At 41.2% G+C, this 15,192-nt stretch overlaps 1 protein-coding gene across 1 annotated transcript in view; it reads right to left on the reverse strand.

The window, feature by feature from the left end:
* The window catches only part of TMC5 (transmembrane channel like 5), a 524,224-nt gene that overhangs the window by 300,769 nt on the left and 208,263 nt on the right, over positions 1-15,192 (reverse strand). Inside the window, exons 5-6 of the mRNA XM_085628842.1 lie at positions 6,676-6,777; positions 3,627-3,729 (exon numbers count right to left, since the gene is read on the reverse strand). Of these exons, the coding sequence (XP_085484968.1) occupies positions 3,627-3,729; positions 6,676-6,777 (205 nt within the window). The remainder of the gene's footprint in view (positions 1-3,626; positions 3,730-6,675; positions 6,778-15,192) is intronic.

Consider the following 15,192-nt stretch of genomic DNA (forward strand, 5'->3'; position numbering starts at 1 on the left):
CGCAATGCTCCGCAAACCAGGATTTAAAGTACTTTGTTCAGTGGGCCTAACTGGGGCATTATAGCCGGCCGCTGCTCTATCACGGTCGGCCTGAACTTGTGGCTTTGTCCTGGTCCAAGGCGACCAGATATCCACAGTTGGCGCTTTGTGCTTTTTGGCGCTACGAGGCAATGGAGTATCTTACATTTTTCTTAAGCTAGACTAGTGTTTGTATGGATCCTTGTTACATTGCAGTGGTCACTGACAGTACATCAGTGTCCACCAAGAAAACTCAATGTTTTTTGTTTGTTTTTTAATATGCAATAGACAATTTAGCAAAAACTATTTCTGTTTTTATTTGCATCTCACAAGTTTGTTGTTGGGGTGCTTAATCAAAAAAAAGCCTTTCAAAACTTAGAGAAGCTCTTTGTTACACCCCCAATTCTCTTCTTCAGAATGTACAAGAACTGGAAAGCTAGTGCATCTGACAGACAGCTTCTGTTGCAAGGAGAAGATCATGATAATCAGGAACTTTCAATTTCATTCCTCTCACTCTCTGATTGTAAAAAGAGTTATTCAGTTAACGATAAAGAACATTTTGGCAAGAAGGTTGAGCTTTAAATTGAAGCCCACTTTCTGATTAAACTATGACCAAACTGTAGACAACTACCAGTGTGAGGGCTGCAACACTGTTGCAAGAGTCATCAAGCATGTTGAGCTAATTTGCTTTCTCATTATGAATTTGTTCTAACCACAGTCATCCAAAGTTTTCAAAGTTTCAAAGATGCCACGAAGTCTGATCTTATTCTTCACCAAAATCCTTCTCCTAAGCGTTCTCTTAGAGACAAGTTGTGCGCCATATTTTTCCCTTCATATTTTATTTTTTTCTTCAAAAATAAGATAATAATTCTGGCTAATGGGTTGTTACAGACATTCCTCTTTTCTTCTATGTGCAGAGCCAAGCTCTCAGATTCAGCACCTCTGCTAACATCATGACGTCACTTTATCACTGAGGAGGTGATGCTGTTCTCCACTGCATAGCGAGAAATCTCTTGGTCAATATCAGCACAAGGTCTATGAATCTGTTATCAGCTCTCTTGTCTTCAGTCCTAGGCATATACCAGGGAGGCATGCTTCTGATACGTGCAAGCTCCCCCTATCCAAACGAGTCTCAAGTTTCATACCCACTTTCCTACAAAATACCTGCACCTCCAAACAACTCCAGACCATGTGTCAAAACTCTGCGCCTGTCGATCACTTCTAGGGCAGGCAGTGCAGTCCGCCACCATATAAAGATAAGTCTTTTTGGGGTCATGTGTACAAATGAAAAGGGAATATTTGAGCTTGACATTTCTAGAGACCTTTTGTGTGTGATAAAATCTTCTCCCACTCTTTTCTAGAAAGTGACTTCCTCTGGCTGCTGTTCCACTTAGTTTAATACGTAACAGTCCAGGTTTGGTCACTTCCAGCAAGGATCAATAGAACCAAGTGATAAGTTTGCAACTATTATCTGCTGTTAATAATAGCTGCAAGGCTTTGTGGGAGTTTTTGCTCAGTTGTAGTGAAGCTACAACTACCTTTGACATTGATAAGTGATTGCTCGGTGCATCAGGAATTGGGAGGAGGGAAGGATAAAGCCCTATCTCTATCAGACTATCAAGTGGGATTAAAAGCCCCTCTTCAAATAAATTGACAACCTCAATAAACCGGCCTGTGTCCAACATGCCTGCCTTAATGTTCCCTATCTAAGTTGGCACATCAAATCTATGATTCTTTTGTTATTGATTGTTAAAGTAGCCCTGGACTGGGTTGAATATGTTGTTCACCTTTTTGGAATATTGTCTTTTCTTCCACATATTTCATGTTTGTAGTAACTTTTTTAGATTAAGTTGAACCTCTTCACCATGATTTTATTAATGGAATACAGGGTTTAAGGTAAAGGAGATTTGTGATCCTGCCCTTATTAGGTTGTTTTACATTTTGATGTCTTTGTTATTATTTTCAGGAATCAGCCCCTATTGGCTCTGTGATTTTTCATTTCTTTGCTTGAAAAAGAATGCCACCTGTTGTGGGGAAATGAAATGCTATCACAGTCTAAGCAGGGACACTCCAAATTCAGGATCACAATGGTGATAGGGTTGACCCTTCTGGTGGTTGTAATGTTCTGGACATTTGCATTCACACGTAATGCACTTGCTCTGTTTGGTTTTATATAGTATATGTTTTAATCCTCATTCGATTAATTAGTCAATCAATCATCCTATTTGTAGAGTGCTAAAAACCCAATGTGCGAGTAAGCATTACTGCCTAAAGGTGTCTAAAAAGAGTTCTAAAGGTAACAGCTATAAAGGGTACGGATCTGCTCTCAACACTTTATGGAGTGTAAGCAATTTTCTGATAGAAGATCTGAGGTCCACCGTGGGGTGATAAGGCATGAATCACCTCTGAAAATACCCAGGAATTTTCAGAAGGAGCACTTTGTGGATCTTGTTCCTCTTTTCTGCACTCATGCTATATTGACAATATACAGAGTTCCATAGAACACCTATGCAGAGAGGTCAAGAATTTGCACTCTACAGAGAATTTATGCTGTACACTGGATCATACTTATATTTATTGACGAGATCTTTGACGATAGCATTCCGAATATTATTCCCAAAATTTACGACTGTATTCAAACCAGAATTGTGAGAATTTACGTGTTTCGAATAATAATATGACCCTGAAGAGCAATACCATAATAAACAGGCACAAAGCAGAATGCTAGATGTATTTTCAGTAGTGTTGCCACTGTTCTTCAGACTTTGTATGAGGAGAAAGGTATAGAGCCAAGCGTGCCTTTGCAATGCCTTAGTTCTGTAGTTGTTGCTAAGATGATGATGAAATCAGTCCCTGTGTGGGCCTACACAGTCTTAATGATACTATCTGGGTTAATTGCCCCCCATTACAAATAACTAAGAAGTCAGTGTTTGCTGTTAATTATTTACCCTTTATTGACAGCATGACAACATTTCTAGAGGTAGAATTGATTTGCCACAGCTAGGTAGGACTACCCTTTTTTGTGAAAACAATTGAGACTCTCTGTTATGTTGCACTGTTTCATATATTAAATATTTGATTGTTTGCTTGATGTACTTCCACTACAGGAAAACATCCTGATCTATGCCAAGAAGACAGCTTAGCATATAGTATTTGGACATGTCCTAAGCATTTTGCAAACACTATGTTTTACAGGTCACTGGATAATACTCACAATTAAGCTGGGTACCAATAAATAAAGTCAAAGCTGGTCAAACCACTGCCTTATGTTAAGCCATGCATCATCCTGGTAGCGACTAATGTTTTTGGGGGGTTTTGTTAAATGGATTACAAATGTATTCCTCGGTTTGTGACGATGACGGAACCAATAAAGGCATTGCTTACTTAATAGGTATTTTTTTACATAATGAAAAAATACAGACATGCTTTGAGCAGGTAATCACATCTGTTATGAATGCCTTAGCTTTACATTTATTTGAGCCTGAACATGACATATATTATTCATGATAAACTTTTAGGATGCCCTTGACCGGGTCAATACGGGTACCTTATCTTTTAGATTTTCAAATGAATGTGGTTAAACAGAAATACAACTCATAACATGTTACCTGAGTTCTCTTTTTCTTTTTAGAACTATTGGAAGCTTCTGGATTTCTTTAGTTCTTTCATTTGCTGACATGCTTGCAAGTTTTTTAATGTACATTGCAGTTTCTGTAATCAGGAAATACACAGGAATGTGAACACGTTTTAAAGAAAACACATATTTATGTGCATTTACTCCTTTACTCTATGTCCAATGTGTCCTCTCTCCCTTTAGCAACCATCGGAATGATCAGCGATCAAGTGTCATGATTATTTAATGTACCTCAGCAGTAAATTACCAGATGGGAAGTCACAGATCACACTGCACATTCCTCCTAGACCTTCCTGGATGTGTACCCTTACATTCAATGTCCTACCATGTACAATCTACTGGTTACTAAAAGGAATGGTAAAAGAGACACAATTGATGAACAGAATGCAGACCAAATCCAGATTCCAGTGGCACAGTGAGCCCAGGACCCACGTCTGGGCATACCTGGAGCACTTAGGGTGAGAAAGCAAAAGAGACACAATTGATGGACGGAATGCAGCACAAATCAAAACATTCACCCCCAGTCAAGAGATCTGGGTTAAATCCATCATTCTTTTGCTCACCATGCCACCCCAGTTTAGACCTGGCCATATGTAAATCAGTCTTGACCCTGTGCCTCATGGGAACAGTCCAGCCCGAACTGCCAAGCCAGGTCCTCCCTGGACCGGAAACAAGCATCCTAGGACCGGTTTCGGGGTTTCACCCCTCATCAGCAAGGATAGCTTGATTCCAGTGGCACAGTGAGCTCAGGACCCACGTCTGGGCATACCTGGCGCACTTAGGGCGAGAAAGCAAAAGAGACACAATTGATTGACGGAATGTAGAACAAATCAAAACAATCACCCCCAGTCAAGAGATCTGGGTTAAATACATCATTCTTTTGCTCATCATGCCACCCCAGTTTAGACCTGACCATATGTAAATCAGTCTTGACCCTGTGCCTCATGGGAACAGTCCAGCCCGAACTGCCAAGCCAGGTCCTCCCTGGATCGGAAAAAGGCATCCTTGGACCGGTTTCGGGGTTTCACCCCTCTTCAGCCAGGATAGCTTGATTCCAGTGGCACAGTGAGCCCAGGACCCACGTCTGGGCATACCTGGTGCACTTAGGGCGATAAAGCAAAAGAGACACAATTGCTAGACGGAATGCAAAACAAATCAATAGATTCACGCCCAGTCAAGAGATCTGGGTTAAATCCATCATTCTTTTGCTCACCATGCCACCCCAGTTTAGACCTGGCCATATGCAAATCAGTCTTGACCCTGTGCCTCATGGGAACAGTTCAGCCGGAGCTTCCAAGCCAGCTCCTCCCTGGACCGGAAACAAGCGTCCTAGGACCGGTTTGGGGGTTTCACCCCTCTTCAGCCAGGATAGCTTGATTCCAGTGGCACAGTGAGCCAGGAACCATGCCTGGGCATTCCTGGCGCACTTAGGGCGAGAAAGCAAAAGAGACACAATTGATGGACGGAATGCAGCACAAATCAAAACATTCACCCCCAGTCAAGAGATCTGGGTTAAATACATCATTATTTTGCTCACCATGCCACCCCAGTTTAGACCTGACCATATGTAAATCAGTCTTGACCCTGTGTCGCTGTCCATCAATTGTTCTTTTTGCATTTGTCACCCCGAGTGGGATGGGTATGCCCAGACATGGCTCCCGTGCTCTCCATGCCACTGGAGTCAAACTATACTGGGGTGAATGTATGGCATTGTTCTGCATTCTGTCCATCAATTGTTCTTTTTACTAAAAGGAACATGAAGACATTATGGCTTTTGCTAAACTGGTAAATGTAAATGGCCATTGGGAACAGAAGGGAGTTATGAATACTGATCCATGATTTGAGATGCTAGATTGTCAAGACAACTTTCCTGTATTACATGGGACATGTGTAATGCACACAAGATTTTTATCATCATGCACTATTGTTTAATAAGTACATAAACATATATATGCCATAAACTATTCTCATCAAAAGAATTATTCAAAATTATGAACTATATAACCCATTTTAATTTCGCATTATCTCCAATGGAATCAAGATCGCATAGCGAAAGTATTTCATCTCTGTCTATGGTTTACAATAGGATATATTCTACATAGATAATTCCAGTGAATGAATTCTAGAGAATGGTGTATTTAATACGTAATGCTTAGTAGAAATCATTGTGAGATTTGGATAAACATGTTATCTGTATTCCTCATACAATTGAGAATTTTTTCTTTTATGACTATGAAATGGTGTCACATATATTGATACGGGATGGAGCACTTTGTTAAGGTTCGATAAAGACTAGGTTTTATATATATATATATATATATATAAAACCTAAACTCCAGTAAGACAGTCAAATTCAATTAAAAATAAAACAATACATTTAATCTAGTATAATTTAATTGTAATTTGTCTTTTTCTAGATATCTATCTATCTATCTATCTATCTATCTATCTATCTATCTATCTATCTATCTATCTATCTATCTATCTATCTATCTATCACTTTTCTATGTTTTTCTCCAACATTGCATGCCCAGCCATTCGTAGAGAGAATTCTGCCTCATTAACAGCAGCAGTATTTCTTAAACCAGCTCCTATTCACAGAGTAACCAACACTGACCCTTGCGTAGAGAAGTACAAAGAGGATGGCAAAAAGCGTGATGAATGCATAGATGCCAGTATGTGAAAAAATGAGGGTAATACATTTGCCCATTTATATATATTTGAATAGAGAGTCTTTTAAGTGGGAATAAGCTAACATAACTATATTGGTTTAAAACTGTGGAGTTTCCCATCAAAATTGGTTGTGATGGCACTTATGTGAATACAGAGTTTCAGATGACATAATGTACCAGTTTGAAGAGATGAAGGAAATAGGACAGAAAGTTATAGGCCATTATTGGATGCTGCTCACTTTTTTTCAACAGCATTAAAGGCAATGTATACAACCGTCATACCCACAATGCGTCTGGAAAAAATTCACTTCAGTAAAGATACAGGGAAAGGGAATGGCATAAATTGCCTACCTTTTTCAAGCAGTGAGTCAGTCGCAACATTGTTTGAAGCATTGATTAGCTGAACTGGAAGTGTGCTTTGTCTATTGCGCCTCCGCAGCAGGTTTTCATTACCTAAGGAAATAAATAAAATTTTACTCACAGTTATTGACTAATAATACAAGTACCATACCTATTTATATGAACATAAAATGAAGAGATGTTTTAAGACATGGTCAAAGTGAACAACTGCCCAGGAAATCCACCATTTCTTCCAAAAAGAGACTTCATAACTAGTCTTCAAGCCATCGTACTTTTGCATTTCGATGGAGGTAAAGCCCTACTCTATGTCCTTTCAGACTCAATACTGGCATCCTTTAAGGGCGTTCTAATGTTGCAGCATGTCTCATCCAGTGCCTGAAGAAAAACTATAATATCACCCTCATTCCGATGGAACTCCATTAGCTCACCTTGGCTCGTGGCATCTGCAAAACCAGCTGCATTATTTACAAAACCTCACAACCATCACACTGATTATCTTCCAGACAAGCACACAATCTCTGGTGGTTCTCAGCATGCCTGCAACCAGGACACCATCAGACTGAAGACTAAGAAGAGTAAAAAAGAAAAACCAAAGCAGCAGGCCTTTTCCATCCATGCCCCCAGGATCTGGAATAAAGTGCTTGTATACATCAGGATCGCCCCAATGCTGCTCCAATTTAGGAAACAACAAAAGGTGCACCTCCTTCAAGAACACTACATGACAATGGAATAACAGCCCAAAAACTAGCTACCTCTCCTATCACTTGTTGATTTAGTGCTTGTCTTTGACCCTGTAAAGTGCTACTCTGCCTTTTGGCTAGGTTTATGCTAGAGAAATAGCACATACATACTTTCAAGAAGCACCTTTGTAAAGGGATAGAGATAGTCAGAAGTCCCAGCGTAGTAATAGTGTGGATAAAAAAGCAGATTATTTTTTTATTTGACATCTGGACATACATACTTCACAGAAGCTTTGAGCCTCATTACGATGTCGGTCGGAAACCAAACTCCTTGTCAGATTTGGTTCTGACAGACTCCCAGTCAGTGGTTTTGCCCGACCGATTATGATGCTTCTGAACACCATTGACTTAAATGGAAGCCTGTGTTCTGATCGACAACACAGGCTCTTATGGGGAAAATGGGTGTCTGCAGAAAACCTTGCACCCTGTCGCGGACACCCCATGGTGCCTGCCACACTGTGCATGGTTTTACAGAGGGGTCCCTTAGATACCCCCTTGACCTTAAACCAGAGGACTCAGGATGAAAGGGGGCCTGCTAGGGGCCCCCAAAGTCAGTTTCCGACAGCCTTTTTGTGTCGGACAGACCGAGTCAGAAAGGCTGTCAGAATCCGACATCATAATTGGTCAGTCAGAAACGCTGTCCATAGAGCTGTATGAATCGGCTCTGACCGACTTGGATTCTCCAAGTGTCAGTCAGAAACGATTCGATATGACCGAAAGGTTTCCCTTCCAACCGCAAGCATCGTAATCAGTCAGCCGGAATTGTTTCTGACGGAGTCAGTCGGAAGGGTTCCGACACGGTCGAGGACAATCCGACTGTCAGTCTGAGCCTTTCCGACCAACCTCGTAATCAGGCCCTTAGTTTTCATGCCTGGCAAATATTAACTCTCACAATCTCTCTACCTCACCTTTGTCCACCTTACCTCTCTCAATACACCTACCACTAACACACATTTCACTACCCATCTCTTGTGCAGCCCAATTAATTTTGACTAAGTTTGAAGCAAGAGGGTTGAGAACATGGTGGTAGATACAGGTCTAAGCTTTCATATGCGCTTGAACTGCCCTATTTACCCTGGCCATGTTCTCCTCCACTGTACAGTCAAGCAGTGTACAAAGGGGAAAGTGTTCCACAGGTGACTTGGAGTGAGGCCTAAATAAGACTGGTGTATCTCCTTTGACCAAGGCTAACCTAAATATTATAATTTATGTACCAATTGTTTGCTTTTAGCTTCAACATTTCTCCTATGATTCCAGCTCATTGTTTTCAGTACTTGTCCATGCTACGGCTCTAGTCTGTTTATTTTCACTGATATACCTTTGTAACTATACAGAAATAATCTGTTTGTTTTCTACATAATATATACATAATATATATAGGTTAATTTTAGAATAGGATTTTTTATATTTTTGAATGGTATCACTGATTTAGGATTGCTGAAGACTTGCAATTAATTTTGCCAGGTGATTGTATCACCATTTAGAAATATTTTAACATTTTTTAATAACGTTTAGCATGGATCAGCTCGTTTTGACGATATCAAAAACTAAATATGATAAGCAGTTGTATGGAGTACCTGTGAGACTAGGAAACTTTGCAACTCAGCAATAATCTCTTACAGAGTTCCCAAGGCTCAATCTTGGTGCCTACTTTGTTTAACTTATGCATGTTACTCTAAATTCCCTTTTTCACTGATATATGTGCTGGATGCATACACTTTCATGAGGCTAAAACCCTTACAAAACAAAATATATTCGTTTTCACCACCACCATGATTCCAAATTTGACCACAACTGGATACTGTCACTCCACTTTCGTGACATCTCCCTAACCATTTCAACTGAGGTTAAGGTATTAGTAATTTAGAAAGATCCACATCTCTTCATTATTATGCACAATATAAGAGCAACACTCACATCTCTGAAAAAATAAAAACAGTTCTTCAAACTAAAGAATTTTGCATGGTGGTCCATTTTCTAGTAATCCCACGGGTGGCTTATGATAACTTCATTTTGGCTGTAGTCTAAAGGTTTCCTTGGTGCCCCTCAAAATTGTTTCTTACACCAGGCTACTTTCCGGTGCTCAGAAATTTGAACATATCACCCCAGTCCAAAGTGTTTTTCACTGATTAAAAGCTAGAGCCAGAACAATAATCAAGCTTTCCTTTGTCATGTTTAAATCCATTCACAATAAATAACACCCTACTTGCCACCAGCCGTAAACATGTGTCGGAAAGTAAAAGCCCCATTTCCAGAACTATTTTCAGACTCATAGTAAAGAAGTTCAAACAACACTCTGCTGCACCCACTGCTTCTCAGGTAGCCCCCATCAATCTGGAATTCCCCACCTAGAGACCTTGAATGTATACCTTGTTCAAAGTTAAAAAAACGCACTTGTGTAAACTCTGTTTTACATATAACATCTTCTCATGATTCTTGTTTCTCCTTTTTCTAATCTTTCTTTTCCTCATTACACTACCTTCTGCTCCCTATCCTCTCTTTCTACCTGTCATACATTACCCAAGTTTGCTTGGTGTTTTCAATTAATTTTCTGATGTAGAACCAAATATATCTGCTACATCTGCAAGTTTGGATTGTTCTGAGAGGGGATTGAGTGTGGATTGATCAGAGAGTGGGGTGAGTAAGGACTTTACTTTGAGCTGTGGGAATGGATGTTTGGAAATGCTGGGATAGTCTGGCTCTAGTCTAAACTGGTTTAGTTTAGACTCTAGAAAGTGCTGAGTGGTCAGGGAATTTATCAATACCTCAGTTAGTCTTTGTTTTACTCAATTCTGTGGCTTAGTATGAGATGTGCAACAGAAGTAGTCCTAATGCTACACATGTGGTGGGGATGCGCAAAGCTGACATTTCGTTATTTAATATTGGTCGCTTTAAAAATAGGAACACAATGTAAACACAGGAGGTAGTGGCATTAGGCTAACAGAATTCAAAGGCAGTGGTTACAGCTCCTGATGAGCTGCTTTTGGGACATTTATTACATGTAACAAAGCAACTAATTTCAGCAACATTGAACCTGAGCAGCCAAGATTTCTTATGTACAGTCATAGTTGGTGCAATGTTTTTGTTATGGAACAAGGTTTCATATAACCTGATAGCCCATGATTCCAGAGAATATGAGACCACACATTGACAAGGATAGACAGCATACAGATACAGCCAATGCACTTCAGAGTCTTGGACCGACACAAAGACGACCCGTACGTACTTTTTCTGTATCTTTGACGGTTTCATATAACTTGGTATGCCGTAGCAGTACTAGTGCTTTCTTTTGGAGTCTCCACTCATAACCAGTGCACCTTATCACTGTGTGGTCCTGGTGGCAAATAAGAGAGCCGGGGTGTATATGTAATGGGCACAACAAACCGTAAACAATGGGGAAGCGTACTACAAATGACAGCCATCAAGCACAGCCCGAACTAATACCCCCACCCCTGCCGCAAACGTCCATTGATCGGATGCTCCAGGGGGCCATACGGGTAGTGTCTACGGAGATGGAATTAACCGAACGCCGGTTGTCATTGACCGCTGAAGTCCGGTGTACTCCGACTGACTCGGCCACACTCACAACCAATAGCGATCTGGAAAGAAATACGATGTAGTCCCTGCAACCACCAGATATCGAAACTATAACCACACCCAAACAATCTACACGGAGGGGGGGGGTGAGAACAAGGGAATAGCCAAGATTAACAAACCAAACAGTCCCCAAGGGTGAGAGTAAAGGGTAAAAAATCAAACGACGGAACATCTGTAAACATGGGAACCTTGACTAACCAGGTCCCGGACAATGACCAAAGTATACAACTGGGTATGGCATTTCCGCCATGAGTGGTCTCCTTGATGGAGGGTCTCGGAGAACAGATCAGAACCATTGTGAGAGATGAGCTTGCCCCTGTGTTAGCCCGACTTGATAAACTGGCCAACCTGTGCACCAACAGAGATGGAGAATCCATTGTAATTCCTACAACTGCCAGAGCAAGCTAAACTGGCCCTTGTTGTTCACATTACCACTGGCACTGCAGAGGCTATGGAAAGGCCCAAAGCACCATGTGAGGAGGTCCCTAATAACGTGGCTTTGACAAACGCTAGCTCAGACTCTGGACTCAAGCAGGGGGAGTGGGCACTATCATCCTTGGGTACTTTGACCAACAGCATGGCCAGAGCTGGGCATCAGAACTTGGGGGGGCAGGGGTCGGGATCGATTTACCAACAATAAACCTTCCCCGGGCTTCAACTCTATATGTTGTTGTACTAGCAGGAGTCCCTGTAGATAAAGAGGTTCAGAGGGAAACCCAGCTGGAGCTCAAAAATAAGTGTTTACACTGGGAGGCTAGATATCATTAGTTCGCTTACTCCCATGCGAACAAAATCCCTATGACCCGCAGGGTTATATGGGTGGGAAACAGGCCCAAAGATCAATGTGGGGATTGTGTCATAATTAATTTTAAAAACCCACGAATTGTACAACACCTCTTGCAACTGAATAATCCAGTCCAGGATTCAGGTACCTTAATTAGGTTACTCCCACTCACTTACTTCTACATTCCTAGATCATTGAACCAAACCAGGGCAAGAAACAAAAGACCACAGGATGACTGGTATCAGAACCAGCCACTGTTGGGTATGGGGTACCAATACACAAGACCACACATTTTTAATCTGCCTGTGACAAACAGACTTGGGGTCTTGGAAGAAGTTGATTGACTTGTATTCAAATCTAATCGCAACCCGCAAATAACCTGTCCTGGGTCCGAAATGGGGAGGGGCATGTGGCCGAGTTTGCTACCCGACTTTGCTTTTCTGCACAGGTCAGGGAGGGAACTTAAGACGGTGCAAACGTGAGAGGTTCCAATGGGTGTGGGAATGGATGCCAACATTGAAAAGTCTAGTCTCATTAGCCAGGGTCCCAGGGATAATCCTGTGAATGTGCAACTTCTCAGGTTCATCAGTAACATTAAACTCTAAGATTAATGCATTCTCACCGGAAAAAGCCAATTCCAGCCCCATAAATTTATATGCCCAATTTCATACGCCTAGTGTACTAGAAACCCCTGTAGTTATAACAAATAGGGCAACACCTGAAGCTTTCGCTGGTATTATGAGCGGGTGTCGCAGTGTGTGGTCTAAGATAGTAGAACCACTGGAGCTTGAAACCCTGGGTGGCAGTCTAGGTAACCAAAGCATAATGAAGAAACTTAGGGGCATATGTATCAAGCCTTTTTCCCATTCGCAAACGGGAAAAGGCCTTTTGTGATGTATCATCCCAAAAGGGCATCAGAAAATATAAAAATTTGCGATTCCCTATTTTGCGATTGCATTTAAGGAATCGCAAATTGCGATTTCTTAAATGTGATGCAGGAAGTACCCAAGTTGTGCGATTTTGGCATAAGAAATCACAAACTACCGCCAACTTCAAGTTGGTGGTAATTTGCGATTTCTTTGAAAAATGCACTTTTTTGCATTTTTCTAAGTGCCATGTGGTGCACACACTTGCCCTTAGGGCATGTATGTGCGCCACATGTGCACACATACATATTTCAGGTGTGCTACAGGGTATCCTTTTGACACCCTTGCACACTTGAAATTAAATTTGCAATTTGCGAGTAACTAATGGGTACTCGCAAATTGCGAATGTCTTCACAATCATTCCCATGGGCCTCTAGGCCCAAAGGAATGAATGGGAAAGTATTCCTTATTCGCGACTCGCAATATGCGATCCACAATTAAGGAATATTAAGGAATCACAATTAATTTTGCGATTCCTACATACATTCCGCTTTGTGAGTCCTTTATAGCGATTCGCAAAAAATCACTATTAAGGACTCCCAAAATGGGTTTTTCATACATATGCCCCTTAGGGGTTTATCCTAGAATGTAGCAGGCCTCAAAAGCAAACCGAGCGGTCCTGACTGGGGAGATTTTGTGGACCTATTTGAAATATGCATGTTACCAGAAACCTGGGCAACGGAGGAGACCCCGCGCGTGGGGTTTGCAACCTTCAAAATACCTGCCATATCACAGGGACTGGGTAGACCCTCTGGAGGGTTATCTATCTGGGTAGGCTCCCATCTAGGATGCATGGCCACTCTGGTTGACTCCAACCCGGGTGAATCGCGTGTGAACACGATGGCGGTTCCATAAATTAAGAGGAATCTTTCCTATACTTTTTTATTTATATCACACTGAGGAGGCGATCCAGTTACATTATAGATGACTGTATGACGGAATCATCCGAATCTGGAATTATACGCCACTACATCTGACTTTTTAAAAAACTCTATTGTTCGGGATTCAAACCTTGACCCCATTGACCCCATTAAACCGCCAGGTGATATCCGCTTTTGAATACTTCCTCGAATTTTCAATCTGAATTATGTTTTTAGTCTGAAGACCTCATTGCGGAACCATGTCAATATAGGACATCTTCTGTGCCCTGTTTGATAAAATTCTATCTTGAGTTGCAGGATCCATGGTTTTGAATTCGAGATGCACTGTTGAAGCATCGTCGACACTTACTAGCGCCTGGGATTCTGAATAGCCTCTAAAAAGTTTGGTATGTATATATATCTTACGGAGCCCCGAATGTATCTGAATACAATTACATTAAAATGTTAGACAGAATGTATTTCTGAATTCCAAGCATTATATGAAAGGATGGTACATGGCATTTCCGAAACGCGCGTTGGCGCAAGTGTGTTAGTTGTGTATTGCATATTTGAAACATGTTGTGTTATTTGTAATGGTGTCTTCTGTTTGAGTCAATAGTAATATTGGGAGTTTTTGTAATTTAGTTAAATTCTTATTATATGTTTCTCTTTTTTCTGTTGATGTTTTTTGTGGAGACATGTACCGAAATGATGGTTCTCTCCTGATTAGATGGCGGCTTTCTTGTCTGATATGATTTACAAAGAATAGTGTACAGGTTGAATTGATTGTATGTGATAAATTATTTGTATATTTATTTAAAAAAGAGATAAAAAAGATTTGTATCATTTGATAATATAAGAAATTAACTGCTCTTCTTGGAACATTACTTATTATCAATGAATGTATGATGTTAATTATTTTGTAAGGGGTTGATTGTTGTATTTTTCCTCTCTCCGGTAGCGTACCCTTTTGATGACATCCTGTTTATCATGTTAACTTTCTCAACAAATCTTAAACTAGTCCTAGTGAACGTGTATTCTAGGCCTGTGAGGATCGGCCAAGAATCCCCGACCCTAGACCAACTAGACGGCCTAATCTCCAGTCTCCCCAATAATATTCTGGTGGTCTTAGGGGGTGATTTTAATTGTCAATTTGAGCCAATGAAAGATCTTAATGATACACCACCCACAAAGGGGGGTGAGCTTTGGGCCATCCCTGAGTCTAAATCTCTCCAATCAGGGCTTGGACACCACTGGCTCTCCAGATCGAATCGTTTACCCAAAAAAACTCTCTGACAGCCTGCAATGGCTGAACCAGTTCTGACACTCCTGGGAGGTTTACGATTAGTAGGGTTGGCCACTCGTCCACCATAGACTGTGGGATAGGGTTGTGGACTTTGCTGTCTTGCCACAACATGACAGCAATTACAATGTCCTAACTCTGGAGCTGCTGTTCCCAGTCACTGGGAGAAATCCTGATCCACCCCTAACGACAGATAATCGACTAACACTCACCAATGGCAGGCGGACAGTAAGGTGAGCGTGGATTGAACAATCGCCCAAAAGAATGGCCCTTTTATTTGAATCTATCATACCCACTC

Source organism: Triturus cristatus, chromosome 10 (genome assembly GCF_964204655.1).
Source record: "Triturus cristatus chromosome 10, aTriCri1.1, whole genome shotgun sequence".
NCBI lineage: Eukaryota > Metazoa > Chordata > Amphibia > Caudata > Salamandridae > Triturus > Triturus cristatus.